The sequence below is a fragment of the Xyrauchen texanus genome, chromosome 44, assembly GCF_025860055.1.
Source record: "Xyrauchen texanus isolate HMW12.3.18 chromosome 44, RBS_HiC_50CHRs, whole genome shotgun sequence".
NCBI lineage: Eukaryota > Metazoa > Chordata > Actinopteri > Cypriniformes > Catostomidae > Xyrauchen > Xyrauchen texanus.
In genome coordinates, this window is record NC_068319.1 from 3,336,477 (window position 1) to 3,361,938 (window position 25,462).

A 25,462-nucleotide genomic window follows, 5' to 3' on the forward strand; every position below is an offset into this window, starting at 1 on the left:
AAATTAGTTTGGCTCGTATTTCTTGAATGAGCCCTATTGATCATAATAATAATAATAATAATAATAATACATAGAAAGACCTATAACACCAAAATAATGCTGACCTTATTTAATCCAAACACACCGATCTTATGGGGTTGAATCTGATGTTTCTTTCTCCTCCCACATGGAATTTGAGTCTTTTTGTCACGTTGTAAAGAATTGTTTCAGCATGGGTGGTGATATATTAAATGTTTACAGCTGTAAGCATTGTTGACACTAATAAAAAAATGATAGTGATCAGCAATTGAGATAATACTCATGTGAATGCCAGAAAAAGGGTTGGGTTTACACTCACTTTTGACACACATTTTCTTAAATGTATTATTATTTTTTTTTAAGATTTAGCATTTTAATTTCAAAACAAAATTCCATCCAGTGGAACTGAGTAACATCTCACAAAAAAATATATATATTTTAAATATTTTTTATGAATTTAATGTTGTTAAAAATGTCACCATTTTTATTTGATATACGTGAATCTTAAAAATAGGCAATCGTATTTTTGTTGTGTGTAATTTACATTTGTTATGTAAACTTTGTCTGTGTGTACACTTCTAGTCTGAGTGTACACATGCTGCCAAGTCTGTATTTACCAAAGACACACCCCCTTTTGTCATCCCACCTCATCTGTCAGGTCCCTATGGGGCCACGAGTCCACAATACAGATCCGAGTATAAATAAGGAGAGGTTTGGATGTTCTCATTGCCAGAGTTGAGGGGTTAAAAACCCTGTAAACCGGCTGCATCTTTGGCCTTTAATTCATTTCAGTGCAAATTTCAAAACTTCCTGCAAAGACTTCATGTAAAGTTATTCTTTTTAGCCATTGCTGTGAATTGATCTATTTGGACCAAAGTTATTGCCTCCAAAAATGAACAGGCATTTTCATGTAGTTCTGTGCCTTCTCGTGCTGTCTCTTGATTGTTTCGGCGCGGGCATTTTTAAAACTTCTGAAAATAGCACTTTCTGTATTTGGACTCGATCCATTTCAGATGGGCGAACACATTATACATTTCTTAGAAGGACTCAAAAAGGCAGAAAGACATCTCTTCTCTTGTATGACAGCATCTGGAACAAATACAACAGCCTTGTTACTTGCTTAACAAGTAATGCTCACTCAGTTATTGAAAGTTACCTGTCCAAGTGTCTGGATTCGGGAGGCAGCTCTTTCTCCGAGACCCCTGATGTGCGCTTTAACATCAGTGAGCTGGTTGAACCCGGTGGCCCCTGTGAGGCTGCAGATATTACGGAGGGATTAACAGCATCTGTACGGAGGGCCAGAGACCTGCAGGGTGTTGACCTAGAAGGATCTGTGCACCAGGACAGCGGAGACAATTCCAGATTGAAGCTACAGCGCTCAAAGCGTGCATGGATGATTCCAGGGACCATGTGGTGTGGCTCCGGAAATCGGGCCACTGACTTTTCTGAGCTGGGTATGTAGGATTATATCCATAAATATACACATACAATATACACATTTTTAGCACTTAAGTTGTTAAGAGTGTATCACAAAGAGTGTAAAACATGTTATTTCCTGTTGCCAGTAGGTGGCGCTATTACTGTAACTGAATATTGGCATATAGAAGTGTTCAGGCCGGGACTCTTATAAAACATGTTTGGAGCAGATTGGACATTGTATGTTTGAGCTACAACAACTTCCTGTTTCATTTGCAATTTAGCATCGCAAAGGACTTTAGATTAGTTTGGTAAAGTACGAGGCCTGGAAATGGCAAAAACTGAGCAAATATTGAGGAGAAAAATCCCAATGACTGACTTCCTGTTGGGTTTAGGATAAGGCTCTAAGAGAGTTTTTTGTACGTGTTGACATGTTACATATTTCTACCAATTTTCTTACGTGTAGGTGAAACGTGGCATGAGGGCTGCTTCGTTGAAATTTTGCAGGTGTCGCTATCGAGCCATTTTGCCACAATTCATTCTAAAACCACCATCAGATGAAAATTTCCCCCACTTTTGAGATGTGTGGAAAGTTTTCGTTTTCGTGATTTTTCGAGCATGTTTAGGCCACAGAAATGTGACTCGGTTCGTATCGAATTCACCAAATTAACTTTTAGATCAAGATGGACTAAATATAATGTTAATCTGATTAAATCTCTGGGAGGAGTTTGTAAAAGTACAAGACCTGGAATTGGCTTGTTGCCAGTAGGTGGCGCTATGACTATAGCTGAATATTGGCACATAGATGTATTCAGGCCGGGACTATTATCAAACATGTGAAGTTTGGGGCAGATTGGACATTGTATGTATAAGTTTCATGGCGAAACATCGAAATTTGTCAGACCTTCACGGCCATGCCGTGCAGTGAAAACTCAAAAGCTTCGCACTTTAGCAGCGCCAAGGCCTTTAGATTAGAATAACCAAATATGAAGTAGATCTGATTGAATTTCTAGGAGGGGTTCGTTAAAGTGCGATGCCTGGAAATGGCAAAAACTGATCAAAAATTAAAGAGAAAAATAAAAATGGCTGACTTCCTGTTGAGTTTAGGGCATGGGTCCAAGAGACTTTTCTGTAGGTATTGGCATGTTACACGTGTGCACCAATTTTCATACGTGTAGGTGAAATGTAGCGTAAAGCGCACATCATTGAAAGTTTGTAGGTGGCGATAGTGAGCCATTTTGCCACACCTAACTCTGAAACCCATATTGGATGAAAATTTTCGCCACTTCTGATGCATGTGCAAAGTTTCATTTTTTTCGAGTATGTTTAGGCTTTCAAAAATGCGAATCATTTGGGAAAAGAATACGGAATAATAATAAATGGAGCAGATATAATAGGGTCCTCGCACCTCGGTGCTCGGGCCCTAATTATATTGGTAATTTGGCCTTTTTGAGGTTTTCAGCCAATTACTGTGCTTGTTAAATGAATATTCTGGGTTCAATACAAGGTAAGCTCAATTGACAGCATTAGTGGCATAATACTGATTACAACGAAAAATTATTTGGAATATTTCTTAAATATTTCTTTAAAAAGAGCAATTATCTGTGTTCCAGTGAGGCACTTATAATGGAAGTGAATGGGGGCCAATCAGTAAACATTAAAATACTTACTGTTTCAAAATTATAGGCACAAGACATAAACAATATCAGTGTTAACATGATTTTACTGTGATAAAATCACTTAAAACCTTTTCTGTGTAAAGTTTTACGATGTGTTATGTCAACAAACCCTATAATGACTGTAAAAATGACCATGTAAACCAATTTACAGCTCAACTCGACAACTGGTTTTAACAGAAGAATTAATGCAAGTGCTTTTTTAAAATGATAAGCTTCACATTTCTGCCTATAAACCCTCCAAAGATTGGCCCCATTGACTTCCATTGTAAGTGTCTCACTGACAACTAGATTATACACCTGTAAATTAAACTGCAGTTACTGTAGTACACTCTTTCTTACCTGTTATCTTGCCTTCCGCAGGTGTGTTTCAAGAAACTGATAACTGCTGCCGAGATCATGACCACTGTAAAGACACCATCGCCTCTTTTTCGTACAACCACGGCATCTTCAACACAAACATCTTCACTTTATCACACTGCGACTGTGATAACAGGTACACCTAATTTCAATCATAAGAGCAGGAAATGCATCACTTCACTGTCGAGGTTACCTGCCAGCGTTGAAATCATTCTATGATGTGCTGTTGTGTAACACGAGTCATGAGAGATCTTCACAAAGCAAGCGTTTTAGATTACACATAGCTGGAAAAGCAAAGCTGCTGTTTCATATCTCAGTGTAATCAGGTCTTGTGATATCAATGCAGGTTCCGGCGCTGTCTCCTGGGTGTTAACACTACCGTGTCCAACCTTGTGGGCTACGGCTACTTTAATCTACTGAAGATGCGCTGCTTTGAGTTCTCTCAAAGGATGCAGTGTGCAAGGAGAACGTGGTGGGGCATGTAAGTATTCAGTTTGATTTGACTCAGCTCTTTTCTGTTGCAAAACACATAAACTTCTTAGGTTCTTCATCTCATGAAGAAATGTTTGAGTCGCGGACGTTCTGAGGTTTAAAAGCGAGTTAAATGTTCTCCCAAACAGATGAGGTATTTAAGGTTAATGCTCTGTTGAGTTCTAAATCAACAAATCCTCCCTACCCCAAACCTTCAACCTAAACCAGGGCTGGACTGGTAATCTGGCATACCGGGCATTTTCCCGGTGGGCCGACGCACTTTGGGGCTGACCATGAACCGAGCGGGCCGGTGTGTCAGCTGCGAAATGCGCAGATTGGATTGGACTGCGCGAAATGCAGAAAAGGACAGCGATTTTAACTCAGTATTTGAAAGCATGTTCATCATATAAGAGGTGCATTAAGTAATTATTTTGTGTGAATTGCATTAGTTATGTTTTGAATAATTTATTAGACGTTGACAAAAAGAAAAGAAAAAGAGCGTCATGTCATTGATCCAAATTGACCCTTTCAAGTGATGTGCTATAGTATCTAGTGTCATAATAGTTAGCTTGTTTAGCTAAAGCACATGCATGTTCTTGAGATGATTGACAGGTCATGTCTGTATCTAAAAGGTGATTGGCTCTTTTACCTGTAAGGCGGGACTTCCTTCCTACATCCGTTGACCGTTGGGCGTTCCAATTTCTCCCATTCATTTTAATAGACCCTCGTGCCATCCCAGATGTGTATAACTTTATTTTAATATGCAGAATGCAAATTAAGATTTTTTGAAGAATATTTCAGATCTGTAGGTCCATACAATGCAAGTGAATGGTGACCAGTACTTTGAAGGTCCAAAAAGCACATAAAGGCAGCATAAAAGTAATCTCCAGTGGTATAATCCATGTCTTCAGAAGCGTTATGATAGATATGCTTGAGAAACAGATTAAAATGTAAGTACTACTTTTACTCTAAATGTCCACGTTTTTATTTTTGTTATTTTTGGCAATTCACATTCTTCCTGCACATCGCCACCTACTGGGCAGGGTGGATAATTTATATCAACAAAAGACTTAAATATTGATCTCTCACCCACACCTATCATATCACTTCTGAAGACATGGATTAAACCACTGGAGTCACATGGATTACTTTTATGTGATTTTTGGAGCTACAAAGGTCTGGTCACCATTCACTTGCACTGTGTGGACCTACATAGCTGAGTTTATACAAATCTTAATTTGTGTTCAGTAGAAGAAAGTAAGTCTGAATTGTTCGCTCTGAAAAATCTGGCACTTCATTTAGGGTGATTTGACAATACTCTCTACAGGACAGGATGTTATGCGCTGTACACAGTTACATATATTATTATTATTATATTTATCTCCTTGGCAGGTGTGCATTTTCTGAACTCGCTCCTTATGCTGTAGTCAAGGGTCCCTCAAACTACACTGACACCCTCTCTAAAACAAACGAGGATACTCTGAGAATAAGCTTTCAAAACACAATCACTCTCGGAGAAAACCAGGCCACCACAAACTCGGAAGCATCACTTACCATACAAGCCAAGGATTTCAGGGATGCCAGTAAAGAGCTGAGTATAGTTCCTACATCACCATGGCCATCTGTTACAACACGATTGTTCCGGAAGACTGAACCTCCAGTGGCACCAACAGACCCACCAAAGCCAACACTTCCTGAGCCTAAACGAAAAGGTGAGCTTTCTAACTTTATAAGAGATCTGTTGTAAATTGATCAGTTTAAGAATCTTGAATTGTTTTCTTTGCATAGGCACGTTTGAGATGTGTGACAGCTACAGAGACCTGGATTCATGCCATCTACAGATCCCTGGTCAACAGGTGAAATTCGGTCTACTGAACCCTGACCTCAGAACCCTCTATCACTGTAATTGTACTGCCAGGTGAATGCACGTTCCATATGTATGTTAACAATTAGCCTAATCGATGGCGTTCGCATTCACATTCGCATCACCCCAACTGATACCAACTTCAGCTCACTTAGTCAAACTGATATACGTTTATTCTCAGGCTTGCCCGAAAGATCTCAGAATTGGATGAGGATGACTCCGTGCATTCACTATTAATGGACTTCGTATCACAATCCTGCTTCACTCTACCACAATCTGAGAACTGTACAGAGGGCAACGGGTTGGTACACATACAGTAACACTTTCTTAATGCACAATCCTAATCTAATCGTGACCTATCAGTGCGTAGTATTCCAAAACAATTGAGTCTTTTTGGTGTCTCTCCTACTTAGTTGCTCAACCCCTTCAAAAGGGGCCCCACTCATCCAGCACTGGAGGAAAGACATGATGGAAGAGGGACATCTAGTGGACCACAGGCGCAAACTCAAGAGGATGAACTCCAAACGCTCCAAGAGGAAAGACTTTTCAGTCAGATTATTCAGGAAATGCATCAGGATGCATGCTAAACTCCAGAGAACACGAGTTCCTGAACAAAAACGTTCATAAAACACCTTCAAACTTCAAAAAAGAAGCAAACAACTTGCGATTAACAACACTGATGGTCTTATGCAAGAGTTTATGTGTACTGCACATTGTGACTAGGGCAAAAAATACATCTTTTTTAATGCAAGAACCAAATACATGTGCTAATTGGCATGTTTACATTCAGAAAGACTGGAATAGTGATATTGAATTTAACACAGGAGATTATATATTTAATCGCTTATGAGTCTAGAACATTCACCAGCCAGATATTTATGAAAGTAATACTTATTAAGCATGTTATACTTATTTATAAATCATACATGTTAAAAAGTTCATTCGACAACTACTGTTACATTTTCCCGATAAATGATACCAGGGACAGCTTTATCATCTTTCAACCATATCAACTGATACCACCCACTGTGGCGTAGCCAAGCGTGGGCTGGGGTGGGCCTGGGCCACACCCACATTATACCCAGGCCCACCCAGAACATTAGAGCTCATTCATTGACATATTCAAGTGCATAAATTCTGATTTCTGAAAGTGTGAAGCAAGTAAGTCAATGTGTCGCTTCTCTGTTATTCTGAAAAATTTGGCAAAACAAAATTGGGGGCTAAAACTTGGCCCATTCATTTTTATTGAGACCCACCCAAAAGCAATTTCCTGGCTACGCCCTTGACCACCCACCATGAAATAAACTGTTTTAAGTTTAAATGCAAAGGCATCAAATCTTTAGACATCAGAAGGAAAATATTGGAAATTCAAACAATCACTTTCATCCTTTAAAATGTGCATATATCTTCGAAAACTCTAGTGAGTCCTGCTTTTTCTCAGGTAGAGCTGGAACCTGATTGCACCTCATTGCGTAAAATGCTGCGTCAGAATGACACTATGCATAATACTCTTACTGCATTTGCAATATGTGTGTGTGGCAGAAATAGTATGAGTAGTATGGTAGTACCATAAGTCATTATACAAAGTGCTTAATATGTGACATAGTGCAAATGTATGTGAAAATGTAAATTACATTTAAATATATTTTTTAATAAAAAAAGTGTTTTTTCTTCCTCTTTCAAAGGACTTTATAATGATAATTCTTAAAGGGACAGTTCACCCAAAAATGAAAATTCTCTCATCATTTACTCACTCTCGTGCCATTTAGATGTTTATAAATTTCTTTCTTCAGCAGAATACAAACTATGATTTTTTTTTTAATAGCTCTGCTCCGTTGGTCCTTACAGTGCAAGTGAATGGTTATCAGACAATTGCAACCCCACAAATCACATAAAGGAAACATGCATGTAATCCATAAGACTCCAGTGGTTAAATCCATGTCTTCAGAAGTGATATAATAGGTGTGGGTAAGAAACAGAAACATTTCAAAGTCCTTTTTAACTCTAAATCTTCACTTTCATTTTCAGATGTGAAAGTGAAAGTGGAGATTTAGAGTAAAAAAAAAAGGATTACAATTTGAATCTGTTACTCAACCACTCCTATTATATCACTTCTGAAAATATGGATTAAACCACAGGAGTCTTATGGATTACATGTATGTTTCCTTTATGTGATTTTTGAATCATACACATCTGGAATGGCACGAGGGTGAGTAAATAATGAGAGAATTTTCATTTTTAGGTGAATTTTTTCTTTAAGTCCAGCGGGCATGCATGCAATCCTTACAATAAAAGAGATATTTCCACCAAAATACTAGCTATTAAAAAAAGTACCAGGGTACTACCATTTTTTTGGGGCACCATGGTACATAGAATCATGTAAAACATACCATGGTTCATTAAAATGGTATTCATTGAGTACAATGGTATTACCATTTCATACCAACATTGCACCATGTAGTAGGCCTATTTTTTTTGTAAGGGGTAAATACAAAAAATACCATGGTTTTGACAATTTCCACCAAAATATGAGTCAATATTGTAACTACAAAAAAAAAAAAAAAATGTGGTAATTATTATACAAAAATATAGTCAAATAAACAAAAATAACAACCGAATTTAAAAAGCTTCTTACACTATTTGAAGAAGATGCAACATTATTATGTAATATTCACAGATTTGTTCTGCTGTCTGCAAGCCAATCATTGATCACATACAATCTGCATACATTGCTCTGATTGGTTATGCGGTCTGTCTCATTATCATATGCAAATTGACTTGCACGTTCCATTGATGCGGGACAGAAAGAACTGCCTTTAATTTAATAAACTGTTTATTCATAGTATATCAGTGTTTAAACACTCGTGTATCTTTAAAGTAGTAACAATAACTGCAGTAACTGGGCTATTTTGACGTAAAATATACACATTGTTGAGTTACTCTAAAAAGTAATTAATTACTAACTACTAATTACATCTTCTACAGTGTAATTAGTTTACTGTACTAATTACTCTGTCTGAAAAGTAATTGCATTACTTATTACTAATTACTTCCTAAAACCCTTATCAACCTCGTCCAGATGAAAAATACAAGGATAGACATGAACTTGTTCTATTAATTCTTTCAAATAAATCATATAAAATCAAATAAATTAGCGTTAAATTGGAAAACATACATTTTAACATTAGACGATACATTTTGATTTTAAATTCACTTTTGTTTTATATAGAATTTTTCTATAGACTATACAGTATTTAATGCAATTACATCACAAGTAGATGTAATTAAATTACTGAAAAATTAAGAGTAATCCCTTACTTTACATTTTTAAATGAAAAAGTAATTTTACAGTAATTACTTACTTAGTAATGCCTTACACACAACATAGAATATCATGGTTACCATGTTGAGTTGTTCTAATTGCTTTGCTATTATACTGCGCACCGTAAGAATGATTGTTTTATATATTAGTTACTGTGTTTTCCCGTCACAACTTAACCCTTGTGTGTCAATTTAACCCTTGTGTGTCAATTTAACCCTTGTGTGTCAATTTAAAAAAGTAACTCCGAGGTCCTTAGAGGACAAAAATATCTGCGTCAGAAAACTGCCATAATAATATGATATATTAATATTATTTTCCACATTCAATGAGTTACTTAACCAACATCAGACCTGATCTTAACTACCAAACGTTCATTCATTTTTAAGAATTTTAACCCTTTAATTGCCAGTTTGTTTACATAATGCCACTGTTGTTTTTAATGAAAAGAAAAAAACAAAATTATGATTTTTTTATTATTTTCCTTATAATAATTGCTAAGGGGATTTTTTTTTTCACAGTCTGGGATATGTCAATGATTAGCAGCAACATTGATTTTGATGCATACATTTTTTTGTGCAGTTTCAGATTAATTAAAAAAATTAAAAAAATATCCACGTCAAAAAACAGCCATAAAAATATTATATATTAATATTATTTTCCACTTTCACTGACTTAGATTTTTTTAACCAACATCAGCCCTGATCAACTACCAAATATTCATTAAGTTTCAGAATTTTAACCCTTTAAATGCCAGTTGGTTTATATAATGCCACTGTAGTTTTTTTACACACACACACACACACACACACACACACACACACACACACACACACACACACACACACACACACACACACACACACACACACAGACACACACACACACACACACAAATGTTGTGTTTCCATGTTTTATGGGGACTTTCCATAGACATAATGGTTTTTATACTGTACAAACTTTATATTCTATCCCCTAAACCTAACCCTACCCCTAAACCTAACCCTCACAGAAAACTTTCTGCATTTTTAAATTTTCAAAAAACATAATTTAGTATGATTTATAAGCTGTCTTCCTCATGGGGACCGACAAAATGTCCCCACAAGGTCAAACATTTCGGGTTTTACTATCCTTATGGGGACATTTGGTCCCCACAAAGTGATAAATACACGCTACACACACACACACACACACACACACACACACACACACTTCTCAATACACACATACAAAACACACTCTGATGTCCATACCAACACACCCACAAAATGTAAGCTTTATCATTTATTCAATTGGCCTGCAGTGTTCTAAAATACAGCAAACAGAAAATAGGGAAAAAGCATGTATTTGCTCCATAGCTAAACATGAGACAAATGGCGCCATCTGGTGGAAAATATTACAAATTTTAATTCTGAAGCCAGAGCTCCAGAATGAAAGCATAATATAATAGAATTCATGATTTTATACTTTAATGGCACTGGGATCAAATTTGACAGTTTTAATGAGTTTCACTTGGGACATTTTTGTCCTGAAGGTTCTGAGTGTAACTATTCTGTGTACGCAGTGTATTATAGATGTATTATAGGAACTGAGATTGAAATATCACAATTCCCCATTAACCCAAATTACAAAAAAATCAAAAAAAGAAATAATAAAAATAGGAAAAAGACAAAAGATAAAAATGTCCCGAAGGTCGGACAAGGGTTAAAAACAAAAAGTCCAGACTATGCTATAAAAGATGTCCCCTTGTCCCAGTATAGGTAACTCAACTCCTGTCTGATGTCACAAATAGTAACTGAAGCCCTGAACTACCGAAACCATCTGAACCGCCTCTACCGGGAGGAAAGAGAAAATTCCAACCAGAGAAAATTTGACAACATGGCGAACTTGCCACTGGAATAACAGTTTTCTGAAGAGCCGCTGAGCGTTTCTGCAAACACTGTGCATGAACTCATTTATGCAATCTGATCAATAATCCACACAATCTCAATCATAACGCGGTTTGGTCGCAGAAATGAAGCTTTTTCTCATGGATTCGGAGCGTGTGGAGGATCATGGGATGAAAGTTTGAAACAGTCGCTGGATACTAAAGTCGGACAGGATGGAGAAACAAGGAACAAGACGAGAAAAGGTAAATAAACACTACTTGAGTGAAATGTGAGACTTTAAAGTGTCGTGTAACGATGCATTATGTAAACCCGCGGTTACTGCAGCACATTTTCATTAAGACTGGCTTTCCTGTTTACATGCAACAGGCTGCTGCAGTAAGCCATATAGTATATACATATAAAGTCTAGTTTGAATGCTTTCAGTTTGCATTAGGTTTATGCTTCTTTGCAGCATCCTACTATTGTTATGTAACTGTAGATTGTATTTAAGTAACATGTCATTATTGCTATTAATAAAACATTACAGTTACTGTGTGGCTTTAATGCCCTGAAAACCACATTGTAAGGCTATTTTTGAGTTCAAATGATGAAGCAAACTGGGATTAAATTAGTGTGGCACTGTAAAAGACTTCAGGATAGTGCCCGCCTTTAAAAATCATGACATTTCATCCCAGACCCCTGTGATTATCCGACAGTCAGTCAATATTCATGACCTTCATGACCTTCATGACCTTTATGACCTTTATGAATAGTCATGGACATGGAGTGATTAAAGATCTGGACTGGTAACACAAAGGTGGTAGGTTCAAACCCTGCAAGAGCTGATTTATGAACTATCCACATTGTGCTTCTGATCAAGACACTTAAAGGGGCAGTTCACCCAAAAAGGAAAATTCTTTCATTATTTACTCACCCTCATGCCACCCCAGATGAGTTTGACTTTCTTTCTTCTGCTGAACACAAATTAAGATGTTTAGAAGGATATCTCAGCTCTGTAGGTCCATACAATGCAAGTGAATGGTGACTGGAAATTTGAAGCTCCAAAAAGCATATTAAGGCAGCATAAAAGTAGTCCATATGACACCAGCAAATAAACCAATATCAGATATGACACAAAACACTTTTTGTTTACTAGCTGAACATTCTGGCTTCGTGAAACATCCCTCAAAATGTTTTAATTATATTATTTTAATTAATGGCATATTTTTTCCAGATCAAGTAGATGAAAAAATTATGGAATCAGCCAAAAAATAATAATATTTATTAATGAATAAAATCACAATTAATACTTTGTTGCTCCTCTTTTGGCTTTTATGTTGGCCTGAATTCTTTGAGGCATTGATTTGACTGTTGAAAAACAGTATTCTCCATCAGCTTTCTCGAATAGCGGTCGACAGATCAGCTTTGAAGGATGGATTCTTGTCATGGACCAATTTTGTATATTTCCACCCTAAATTTTTAATCGGATTGAGATCGGGACTGTTTGCTGGGCTGGATATGCCTTTCCTGAAGAAAAACCTTAACACTCTTTGCTCAGTGGCAAGATGCATTATCATCCTGAAAAATGACTTCATCATCATCATCATCACCAAACCAATTTTCTATTGATGGATTGAGAAAAGTGTCCAAAGTGTAAATGTGCACCAGTGCATTGACTGTCGAAGTAATGATCCCCCTGGTCCTTTACCTGACATGCATCCCCACATCATAAATGACTGGGGAATTTTGATTGTTTTCTTCAGACAGTCATCTTTATAGATCTCATTAGAATGGCACTAGACAAAAGTTCCAGCATCATCGCCTTGGCCAATGCAGATGCGTGATTGATCACTGAATATCACTTTCATCCAATCATCCACACTCCATGATTGCTTGTCTTTAGCACACTGTTGTTTCTTCTGTTTAGGTGTTAGTGCTGGTTTTCGTTTGGCTTTTCTTTATGCAAATCCCATGTCATTCAGCCGATTTCTTACAGTTCTGTCACATTGACTCCTGTTTCCGCCCATTTGTTTTTCATATGTTTTGTTATGCGTTTTCTATTCTCGAGGCGTATTGCTTTGAGTTTTCTCTCCTGGCGCTTTGACGTCTTCCTTGGTCTACCCCTATGATTTCCATTTATAACCTTGCTGTTTTGTTTATACTCGCACCAAATTTTAGACACAGCTGACTGGGAACAACCAACTTCTTTTGCCACACTCCGTGTTGGATTTCCTTCTTGAAGGAGTTTTATAATCCTTTCCATTTTTTTCAATTGACAACTCTCTTGTTGGGGCCATGTTTCCTTTCAATTTGCCAAGACCAACAGCTCGTTAAGATCTGTAAGCGCTCTTTTAACGGCAGACTCATTTGCATTTTTAGACTTGTGCCGGTGTTTGTTTTAGAAATGCAAATTACAAGGTGTTTCCATTATTTATTAACCTACTTGATCTGGAAAAAAAATATGCCATGAATTAAAATAATGTAATTATTTTATGAGGGATTATGAGGGATGTTTCACGAAGCCAGAATGTTCAGCTAGTAAACAAAAATTGTTTTGTGTCATATCTGTGATTTGTTTATTTGCTACGAAGTAAAAAATCTGGGTGAACATCATCTGAGTGGATGAAAGACGCTGGCTACCACACCTGGAGTCGCGAGTTCGAATCCAGAGCGTGCTGAGTGACTCCAGCCAGGTCTCCTAAGCAACAAAATTGGCCCGGTTGCTAGGGAGGGTAGAGTCACATGGGGTAACCTCCACGTGATCGCTGTAATGCGGTTCGCTCTCAGTGGGACGTGTGGTGAGTTGTGAGTGGATACCGCGGTGGATGGCGTGAAGCCTCCACTTGCTCTATATATCCGCGGTAACACGCTCAACAAGCCTAGTCATAAGATGTGCGGGTTGACTATCCCAGACGTGGAGGCAGCTGAGATTCGTACTCCGCCACCCGTTTGAGGTGAATCACTACACCACCATGAGGACTTTTCCCAATTCCCAATGTGCTCTGTCCAAATTGGGAAAACACCCACCCCCAAAAAGATAAGGGGTTTGGGTAAGGGCATAATATTAATAAGTATGTCCTTAACGCCTCGTGCGCAGATCTCACGCTTACATCCGCATTAGACATCCGGAATTTGCACGTGATGAAGTTGTACGAGTTTATGCGAACAACATCATGCACGAACATACCAAATAACCAACTCATAAATTATATACGACTTTTCATGAGATCGGGTTGGATATATTCAAAGAATGCGAATCGCCAAAAAACAAAAGAAGACATCTCATATAGCTACAAGATGTAAACGATATACATGTTAATGTGATTTTAGTGAGATAAAACGCTTCGTAAAAAAAAAATAAAGTAGTATCCAATATTAAAAATTCATGGGTTGCCATGATAATGAAGCCCTGTAATTCTAATATTGAATATAACTTCACATAGATAGCATTAGCGTTATGGACTGTCCCATTCACTTCCATTGTAAGTGTCTTACTGTAACTGCTTTTCATTGTGACCATGTCTGTCAAGCTCCAAAAATGGACAAAAATACCATAAAATTACCAAAGAGTTCATATCATACTGATTTGGGACAAAGACACAATTGTCATTTTTTGGTGAACTATTCCGTTAACCGCAGGTGACTTTAAGTGGACTGTTATGGTTAGAATTGTCAGATAAATGTAAATACCTGACATTCTATCACTGACTACTATTGTTTTCTATCTATCGAAATTCAGTCCCGAAATTCAATTCCCACTACTTAGTAGGTCCTCGTGGTGGCACGGTTACTCACCTCAATCTGGGTGGTGGAGGACGAGTCTCAGTTGCTTCTGAGACCGTCAATCTGCACATCTTATCACGTGACTCGTGCATGATACCGCGGAGACTCGCAGCATGTGGAGGCTCATGCTACTCTCCACGATCCACACACAACTCACCACATGCCCCATTGAGAGCGAGAACCACTAATCACGACCACGAGGAGGTTACCCCATGTGACTCTACCGTCCCTAGCAACTGGGCCAATTTGGTTGCTTAGGAGTCCTGGCTGGGACACTCAGCACGCCCTGGATTTGAACTTGCGACTCCAGGGGTGGTAGTCAGCGTCAATATTCGCTGAGCTACCCAGGACCCTCAAAATATTTAATTTTAACACTTAATTTATCACAGGCAAATTGAACATAACAATAAGTCATGGCCGACACATCTACAATAGTTTCAGTAGAGACATTGTATTGCCATTGGCCAGACTGCTGTAATGTAGTTCTGATGTTGTAGTAGTAAAGCAACTTTCTCTAGCAGAAAACTCCCAGTCGTGTAAGATCGATAGTGTGTACTTCACAGTAGGGAGGTGTCCACAAAACAGGTGGTGAAAGCCAGACAGTATTTTGTCAGAAGTTACATCATGTTGTCATCCATGCAACCTCCGGTGTGGTTATTCCCCATGGACCATAACATGTTGTGTGGTGCATTCAGACTAACCAGATGTAGAGGTGCACCTGTGTTTTCTTTGAACTCAGATTTGGAGAATTCAGTTTAAGTGGATGATTCAAAGGGCAGCAGATGGCCATATACACTTCACCGAGTGAACAAATCATATTGTAAGAAATATAGCGGCAATAGTTCAACCATCAACAGATCTCAGTGTCAAAACTCAACGATAAATAACTCTCCCTCACCTTAAATCACATAGTCATGTTCTCCTGTTTCCATTCCATCCCTGCAAAAATATTAAGCATTAGTGAAGATTAGGACGTATCGATTGATCAATTGCATTCAGACTGAGGAGATAGATCAGCAAGTTGATGCTGGTTTAAACGGCTGGTTTAAAGTTTTATGTGGGTCTAGGCTAGCTTATGCTTTAAAGGAAAGTTTTCATTGTGAAACTATTTAATGTTTGCATGTACGTTTTTGTAAGCACCATCTAGGGACAGATTGTTGTATAAAGTATAACATTTCTAAACTTAGTTATTCATATTGAGAATTTATATCATGTATTTGACATAAAAGATGACACCTTATATTTTGTATTTGGATATATATATATAAAAAGGCCCTATATAAGGTATAAACAGATCCAGGTAGCAAAAATGACCATTTATGGAAAATGTCATTTCTGACCCTGTTACCTTCACATCAGAGTTGTATGTGAAAATGTTACTCTTTTAAAGCCGAAATATGTACCTTGTGTGACCCCGTGTCCACAGGCGTGGATGTTGTATTTTGGCTTCGCTATACGCAATGCATTATTTAATTTAATGTAAACCAATTGATCTAAGTTCAGGAGACTTTGTGCTGTCAGTAAGGGGTTAAACTTTCAACGTACAGAGTCATGTGACAAAACAACATGGCGCCAACCACAGCGGAGTTTGTCTTTGGGGAAAAACGCCAACAAAACTACATCTGGTAACAAACCTAATTATGTTTTTACATCAAAAGCTGTTTGAGTCTCTAGTTTCATCCGATATGCCATCTTCATTTAAAATATTCTATATTTACTGTATATTATCACAGGGAGAATCAATGAATGCGTCCAAAAGCTCAACATTTTGCTTTCAGAGGTTTAATATGGAGTTAGGATGAAAATAAGGTGCATTTCAAACTGTTCTGAGACCAGTGAATACAGACAGCACACTGGAGGTTAAGTCATTCACTAAATAGGGAGCAAAGGAGCATCCTATGTCTCTCTATGCATCTAAGTGCATTCAATCCAAACTTCCAATCAAAAGTTCAGTTTCAGGCGGCAGATGATGTTTGGATCACTCAACATGTTTGACAGACATGGGACAATGATCATCAGTACATAGATTCACCATTTATAATGTATCATTTAATTTTAACATGGTTGACAGTGATTGGATGATACATTGAATCTGAATTAATTATGATAATTTATGATGTAATGTCTGTAACATCTGTAGATTTACTCAAGGGTTGCCTCCGCTTCTGAGACCGTCAATCCGCACATCTTATCACGTGACTCGTTGTGCATGACACCGCGGAGACTCACAGCACGTGGAGGCTCATGCTACTCTCCACGATCCACACACAACTCACCACACGCCCCATTGAGAGCTAAAACCACTAATCACAACCACAAGGAGGTTACCCCATGTGACTCTACCCTCCCTAGCAACCGGGCCAATTTGGTTGCTTAGGAGTCCTGGCTGGAGTCACTCAGCATGCCCTGGATTTGAACTTGCGACTCCAGGGGTGGTAGTCAGCGTCAATACTCGCTGAGATACCCGGGCCCTTCTGTGAACCTGCATTTCATTTAGTCTGGGCCATATTTTCTTAATCTTACAAATTTTTGTTCATTACTTTCAACGGATGAGGGCATGTCATGCAATCTTTCCATGTTGACATCTGTCTAATCTGCCTAGCTTTGACTAGAATATTGTAGAGTTTGATTGAAAGCATGGCCATTTGATTGACCAAGTTAATGGACCAGGCATGTCTGGCTGGTCCAATGAATTAAACAGCCTTTTTGGGACACTAGCATCCAATTTTTAGGGTCAGCAGGTGCTAGTGACCAGCTGTGCTGCAGTAAGTCTTTCTAAGCAGTGTTATGAAGACCAGTCAGTAGATGTTCAGATGTTTGAAGTTGAAGACAGCTGTTGTGCAGACAGATAGTGTAAAGTCGAGCCGACGCCCCGCAGGCCTTTCTAAGCAGGCATCAACCTCTCCATCGCCAGCGGAGAGGCTTGTTTTCATTTTCCCAGGAATGTGTCTCGGCCCCCTGACCTGCGTGAGTCGGAGGGGTGGGATCAGGAACTGGCAGACAGACTCAGGGATCAGCTTTGCTTAGTGGGTCAGAGGTACTATTCGTTTTGAAGGGCACAGGAAAATTTCACTGTATGAATGTGTATTGGCACGACGTGCGTTTCACCAGTCCCAGTGCCAGCAGCGATTAGACAGGAAGAACAAGGCAAGAGGGGAAAAGCAACCTTTATATATTTTACCCAAATACATTTTCACACCACAGTCCTCGACCCTGTGCTGTTCCTAATAACAAACACACACACTGCTATGTGTGTGTTTCTCATGAAGCTTCTAACAGGTGTTTGATAAATCAATTGAAATATATATATATATAAAAAAAATTGTTCACCCAGAAATGAACTCATAATTGACTTGCTTCAAACCCGTATGACTTTCTGTCTTCTTCTGTCATTTTCCATTTTCCTTTTTGATTTGTAACTAGTAGCACCTAATAAACAAGCAAAAAACAATATTTTTTTGATCAATAAATGTTTTTGAGATGTTACAGACATTACATAAAAAATTTGCATAATTAATTCTGATTCAAAGTATCATCCAATCACTGCCAACCATTTTAAAATAAAAATGATTAAGGCTGCCAATCAATTCAAATTTTTAATCGAATTAATTACATGGTGTCCCGATTAATTACTTGCGATTAATCGCATGCAAAAATATTTGCTGCCCCTCATATAAAAATAATTCCATATATAATGATGAAATAATTATACATAGTTATCTTTAAATGTTTAAAAATTACAAAAATACAAAAAGCGGCTTTAGAATACAATGTATTGTTTATTACCATATTATTGATCATAAGTCAATCATTGGCACACAATCCATTACACAAGTGAATTAGTCAATCAGTTGGAGATTTATTATGAGGGCTTGTTTAAGGATCCGTCAATAAACAGCTGCATCAGACATGCTTGTGTAGCGTCTTGGATGCGTTGCGTCATAAACATACAATTTTTTAGGTCCCTATGTCAAGTTAAATATAGTTTAATACTCAATCTTTAAACACATCTTGAGATCCCTTAAAGTTCAAATTTGCACTCCAAGTGTTTTGAATGCAAGATATGTTTGTGTTGTTTTCTTCACTGTATAAACTGCGCATTGCCACACAGCTGAAGTTTCACTTACTGCCCTCTGGATTAAACAGGTGGTACTACAAGCTTGCATTTCTAAGGAATCTTCCATATTACGGTCCGGGGAAGTGCGATTAATTGCGTAAATCTTTTTTCTTCAATGCGTTATTTTTTGTCAAATTAAGCGCTGTGATTTAACGTGTTACATCGACAGCCCAAAAAATTATACATTTTAAAATTGTGAATTTATGTACTGATTGTCATTGTCCCATATCTGCCAAACATGTTGAGTGATCCTAACATCATCTGCAGCCTGAAACTAAAATTTTGGTTGGATTTTAGGAGTAAATGCTCTTAGATGCATAGAAAGCTATATGATGGACCCTTGCTCCCTATTTAGTGAATGACTTAACCTCCAGTGTGCTATCTGACTGCACTGGTCTCAGAACAGTTCGAAATGCACCTTATTTTCATCTAACTCCATATAAAGGCTCTGAAAGCTACATTTTCCAGCTTTTGGATGAACTCATTGATTCTCAATGTGATAATATACAGTGAATATAGGAGTGCATTTACTATTGTTAATGAATAGATTGGTATTGTACAGTGATAGCAAAATAAACCAGTATTAAGTACTCAGTGCCAGTATATCGAACCATTTGTATGTATAATCATAAACCCCTGCAAGGCAAGTTTATTGATAGAGCACATTTCACACACAATGGCAATTCAAAGTGCCTTACATAAAAATGATAAAGAAAATACAAGATAAAATACATTTCAAAACCAATTAAGAACAAGAAATAAGAATAAAAAGCAATAAAATAAATATTTTTTTACTATGCAGACAGAGTCCAGACAATAGAAAATGTTAGACAAGTTTTACAAGTTTTTTTCCCATTTAGACTGGCGTAAAAGCGGCACATACATTTAGGGAAAACCATCCAAAATGTTTTGAAACCTGACTTCTAAGACATTGGTATGTCCATCAAGGCAGCATCATGGTTTGAATTAAGACTGAAATTGCATTGTGGCCTTGCATTAATAATATATCTTTTAAGCGGTCTGCAATACTGCATGGACCGCTCCAGTCAGTGATGTGTGAGCTGGCGGCGCCCTCTAGTGGCAGTGTGCGGAACACGCTGAGCAGCACATCAATATGTGATACGTGTATCCTATTACAATTCAAAGCCCAAAGCTTGTCAAAGTGATAACCCTTCACAAATGTTGGCGATAGATTTCATAACTTCTACACTCTGTTTGGGTGGTGTTGTGCTGATCAGTAGCTATGTGTTTGTCAAGAACTATATTAGTAAAATATGTTATAAAGAATACATTTTGTCTGCAATCAAAGATATTTAGTGTATACACAATCTAGTGTGCGTGGAGGGGGTGGAGTGGGGTGTACATTGCTCTGTGCATTATCCTGCTTTTTTGTCCGTTCCCAGTCACATGGCTGAAAAGGATTTTACTTGTGATCTCAGACATTTGGACCCCACTGTCTTATAAACGGCACAGAGGAATCTCCTCTGGTTGATACATTTGTACTGTCAAACGGTATATATACCGTCATACCACCCGTCCCTAATTTAGCATGTTGATTATGTGTGTGTGGCCGGTTTACCGCTGTTATTTTTGGACCATTGAATGAAGTTTGAGTTATACATGTGTGCTGATGAACATTGTGAGGTCTCGTCTCTGTTGTCTCAGCTGAAGATATAGATGACTGCGGCCTTCATCTCTGCTCTAGTGTGGCCAAAATCTGCTATAGAATGACCTCCACCAAAGCTCTCATTATCTGTATATGTATACAGCAGCCAGTATAAATACTGCTAACACTGTTATCTGTGTCTGGCCCTGGATGTGTCGCATGTAGATTTTGCCAGACTTTTTCTAAATGTCCAAAGCTGCTGGACGTGTTCAAACCTCACCAGGGAACTTCAAACATTGAAAACGTAGAATATCTACTGCACCATAAATAAAGGTTCTTCAATGGTTTTTCTAAGCCATTGTTGTTTTATTATTAGGTTCTTGAGTTGCCATGTGGTTTCTTGGATCAGTGTTTTGTTTTCTGGACTCTTTAAAGCATAAAGTAGATGGGTGTGTATTCAGTGTTTCTATTTAATTCATCACAGTTTATGCATGTAAACTTCTCTTAAAGTCTTCTAGAATTTCTCAGCACAATTACAGCACATTTCAAATTCTGTTTTGTGTTTAATAGAATTCTGTGGTGGAAATGATTTAAAATATTTTTTTAAAACGAATTAAAGAAGTCTCAGAAGTGTTAGGAGTGCAGAGTTTAATACACAACAAGATCACGAAACTAATCCAAAATCTAAGATCAAGGGGCAGGCAATGGGTCAATAATCCAGAAAATCTGGCAGAACAGGCATACAAAGTCCAAGACAAAAACTAGAGACAGTAATCCATAGAACAGGCAGTAAATCCAAAAAACGAGACGGGAAAACAATTGGACTGAATTGCAATCCGATAAGTGACAAGACTTTACAGTGAACACAATGTCAAACAGGACTTAAATGCACAGCAGTTGATTAGTATGATGAGAAACGGGTGATGTGAATGAGTTTGTGTCAGTATTCAGCGAGCAATGGGAGGGAGAGTATCCGGGATTCAGCCACGATGGAGGATGGTATGTTTTGTTACGTTAACTCTATACTCCGCTTGAAAGCTTTACTTTATTTAGTTGAGCAGCTACTGGAAAGCTTCTAAAAGAACCAGGCCAATTTAACTGTTACACTTCTGTAAAATCACCGTGCAACAACTGCTTTATGCAGCACAATGAGCTAGTAGCTAACAGCTAGCGGTCGTGTTATTGTTTTGGTCAGTTTGTGTCGTGTTTAAGATGATGTCACGGCAGTAGAGGCGGCACGACTATGACAATCATCCTATAATCCCACCCATGTTGATGCGGCACTAAACTGCAGTGGAAATGCAAGCTCAGAAAAGTAAAGTGAGTAGAGTCGAGTCGAACCGTAACGTGCAGTGGAAAATTGCCATAAGAATGCACATTGCGATTAAATTTGTAGTACTTTAACACATAAAAACCGAAATATCGCCGCTGCATGTACAGGCTGAAATGCAATTCCGAGGAAACTTCCAGTTGCCTTTTAAAGGATTGCAATGTGAAGGTTGTACAAAGTAACATTTACCTTTACCAATGCTTTCAAAATGAATATCAGGCACAAAAGCGACACTAAAACACTGGCCGCCATCTTGATTGTTTTGATTGAATTTATCACATGACTGCGTCACATGACAACAAATATGTCATCGTGTTCGGATGTCTCCATCTTCCCCATCCACACTACAACGCGAAGGCAGCATTTAAAAATGTATCCACTTGGGAGAATGTTTTAAAAAGGCTCAGTTTTCACTGACAAAAACGTCGTCTCTGTGTGGATGGAAGGGCAAAACGTAGAGAAAAAATATTTTTTTCAAACGAAACCGCAGTAGTGTGGACAGTAAATTATTTTAATTTTTTTATTTTATCCCCAGTTTGGCATGCACAATTCCCATTACTAGCAGGTCCTCGTGGTGGCACAGTTACTCACCTCCATCCGGGTGGTGGAGGACGAGTCTCAGTTGCCTCCGCTTCTGAGACCGCCAATCCGTGCATCTTATCACGTGACTCGTTGTGCATGACACCGCGGAGACTCACAGCATGTGGAGGCTCATGCTACTCTCCACGATCCACACACAACTCACCACACGCCCCATTGAGAGCGAGAACCACTAATCATGACCACGAGGAGGTTACCCCATGTGACTCTACCCTCCCTAGCAACCAGGCCAATTTGGTTGCTTAGGAGTAGGGTTGGAAGGGTTACTTTTGAAATGTATTCCATTACAGAATACATGTAACATATTCCGTTAGATTACTCAAGATCAATTACATACTCAGGTGTATGAAGCACAAATGCACCTTAAGAAATACAACAATAAATATGACAATTAATTGTGAAAGCCCTTAAAGAGACAATTAATCATCAGCCAAATTTCATAATCGTGACAGCATTACTTCTCTCACAAATCACATTTCTTACAATTTTCTGTGCTTTTTGGTTCTTTAACTTTAGCCCTCTTTTTCCCTCCTCTGTCATACTGTATTTCTGTCTTTCTGTTGCCATTTTCTGTCTCCTTCACTCATACAGTCGTTCAAACGCTTTAGCTCTTCCTCTCGGCCTCTCTGGAAGTAATTACCCTGCTGTGCTATCCCAGAATTCTTGCACAAGAGGAGAGGGGTGTGGCGTGTGTGTGAGATTACAGACTCTCTCTCTTTTTCTCTCTCTCCGTCCTTTGAGTTTTTCCCCGTTGCTCTTGGGAATTCTCCAGATGTGAAGCTCTTAGGTGGCTGCCCATAAATTTCCAGCATTTTTCTGAAGTCAGCAGGAGCCGCTGGTGTGTGTGTGCGTCTCCCTGAGGAATCGACCTCACAGCCAAAACAAAAAGCACAACCTGATGATAGCATGTGGTTTTGTCGAGCATCATTCGTAGCATGTGCTCCATCTCGCTTTTTAAAGTTTATTGGGAGAACTCTCTCTTTAAAAACGTTCTCGTCTCGTTTAATGTGTCTCCTTTCCCAGTTTAATGTGCAGACTCAACTATGAGTAAGCCGTTTGTAGGTTGAATTCCCGTAAAAGTGTTAAAGGATTAGTTCACCCAAAAATGAAAATTCAGTTATTGTTTCCTCACCATGATTTGTTATAACCCTGTAAGACTTTCTTTCTTTTTCTTAACACAAAGGGAGAAATTGTGAAACAGTGTTGTGCTCAGTGATGTCATACTATGGCAGTTTATGGTGACCACCTCTTCAAGCTTCAAAAGAACAATTGAGAATTCTAATAAATTATCCCATGAGACCATGATTGTTATGAAAGCATACTATAAGGTTTGGTGAAAACAAACTGAAAAACAAATGTATTATTTAGTGAAAATTTTCACTGACCGTTGACCTTCCGTGCACGTTCATGATAGGGCACGAGAGCAACAGTTCACGCAGCCCCCTCGCGACATTGGGGCGTTCAAATGAAATCTTGTATTGTTTATCTAAAAACAGGTCCTCCACAGCGATAGTGACAACTGAACACAACACAGCTGCACACAAAACAGAGAACAGAACTTACTAAACGTGTCTGAAGAGTTTGTTGTCGAATAAGTGATGCATTTCTATGCCCAGCCTTATTTTTCTGAGTATTCGGAAATCAAACAGAAACATAGAGGAGGCTACAGACAGCCCATCACAACGTGTCCTAAACTGTCGGCAAATGGCAAACGCCGCACGACAAAGGTATCTTTTCTATATTATTCAGAGTTTTTGTCCTAACCAGAAGTGACGAGCGACGGTACATCCTATCGATCGCTAGTTTTCTATTTTCGGCATTGCGCAGGTATCATCTGTTTCTTACGTTAAACTAACATTTTAAGGCATTTTTATGGTAAATACAGCAGATAGCATGGCTGTCACAACTGTTCTCCCTTCTAAGTGCCATCTGAAGGCATCATTTATTCTGTTTGGAGTGTAGAATAGTTCAAATAAATGATTCACTAATTCACTAATTCACTTGAGCCCCTACACAGCCTTAAAGAAACTTTTTAAAACATTTTTATTTATATCATTTCTTTAATATTCTGCTTAAAACCTCTCAAACACACATTTCTCCTGTAGACTCACTTTGGATAAAAGCAAATGCTTTTCAGAGAATTGGCGCACGGCAACAGTTGCTAAGATAGGATTGGTCTGAAAAAAGCAAGTTGCTTACAAGCAATTGCTCTGTACTGTTGTGTGTCACTGCAATTATTGTAACTATGCACACCAATAACTTCATAATCTTATGATATCTGTGTAAAATGAATCTTCCTGACTAAAGTTGACATCAGTTTTATTGTTTTGTTTTTTAATGTACTGTATCTACACCGATCAGCCACAATATTAAAACCACCTGACTATGCCAAAACAGCTCTGACCCATCAAGGCATGGACTACACATGACCTCTGAAGGTGTCCTGTGGTATCTGGCACCAAGACGTTAGCAGCAAGTCCTGTAAGTTGCGAGGTGGAGTCTCCATGGATCGGATTGTTGCTCCAGCACATCCCATAGATGCTCAATTGGATTGAGATCTGGGGAATTTGGAGGCCAAGTCAACACCTTGAACTCTTCATCATGTTCCTCAAAAAAACAATTATGAAAAGTGTGTAAATGAATGGAGAGCAAATAAATGAATGGAGAGCAAATACAGCATGTTACATGTTTTTTTGCAAGTATGGGTCCCAGGTAAAAACAAAATGACATATTTGGGTCTAGGCCGAGAAAGTTGAAGAACCCCTGCAATAGTATATAGATGACATGGGGTCTTTAAATGTATAAGAATCAAAATGTTTGCTTGTTTCATTTCTTAACAGTTTGCTCTGTTTGGACCACGAGCGCTGGGCAGGGCGGTACACGCTGCAGCCGAGGGGCCGGGCCTCAGCAAAGCCGAGTTCATGGAGAAGGTTTGTCAAAGCAACGAGGCGTGTCAGCTTGGAGACTTCGAGACAGCCGTGAAGCTATATGGTGAAGCCCTGCGTGCCGACCCGCAGAACTGCATCCTTTACAG

General features: G+C 38.4%; 2 protein-coding genes across 3 annotated transcripts in view; both read left to right on the forward strand.

The window, feature by feature from the left end:
• The first annotated feature begins 763 nt into the window (after positions 1–763).
• pla2g3 (phospholipase A2 group III) lies at positions 764–7,396 on the forward strand. Its single transcript, XM_052117923.1, has 7 exons — positions 764–1,472; positions 3,474–3,606; positions 3,817–3,951; positions 5,334–5,653; positions 5,730–5,859; positions 5,987–6,106; positions 6,219–7,396. The coding sequence occupies exons 1-7, from the start codon at positions 911–913 to the stop codon at positions 6,430–6,432; spliced, it is 1,614 nt and encodes a 537-aa protein (XP_051973883.1). The 5' UTR covers positions 764–910; the 3' UTR covers positions 6,433–7,396.
• Positions 7,397–10,995: 3,599 nt separating this feature from the next.
• The window catches only part of ttc28 (tetratricopeptide repeat domain 28), a 319,989-nt gene continuing 305,522 nt past the window's right edge, over positions 10,996–25,462 (forward strand). For both annotated transcript variants that reach the window (XM_052117308.1, XM_052117309.1), the window contains exons 1-2: positions 10,996–11,255; positions 25,269–25,462. The exon at positions 25,269–25,462 is cut by the window's right edge and continues 94 nt beyond it. In XM_052117308.1, the coding sequence (XP_051973268.1) occupies positions 11,226–11,255; positions 25,269–25,462 (224 nt within the window). In that variant the 5' untranslated portion in view covers positions 10,996–11,225. The remainder of the gene's footprint in view (positions 11,256–25,268) is intronic.

Bases quoted from the DNA above. Each gene is read 5' to 3' on its own strand.
- pla2g3 (XM_052117923.1), top strand. From the start codon at position 911: ATGAACAGGCATTTTCATGTAGTTCTGTGCCTTCTCGTGCTGTCTCTT. The intron at 1,473-3,473 runs GTATGTAGGATT...TGCCTTCCGCAG, and splicing joins CACTGACTTTTCTGAGCTGG to GTGTGTTTCAAGAAACTGAT. The intron at 5,860-5,986 runs GTGAATGCACGT...GTTTATTCTCAG, and splicing joins CACTGTAATTGTACTGCCAG to GCTTGCCCGAAAGATCTCAG.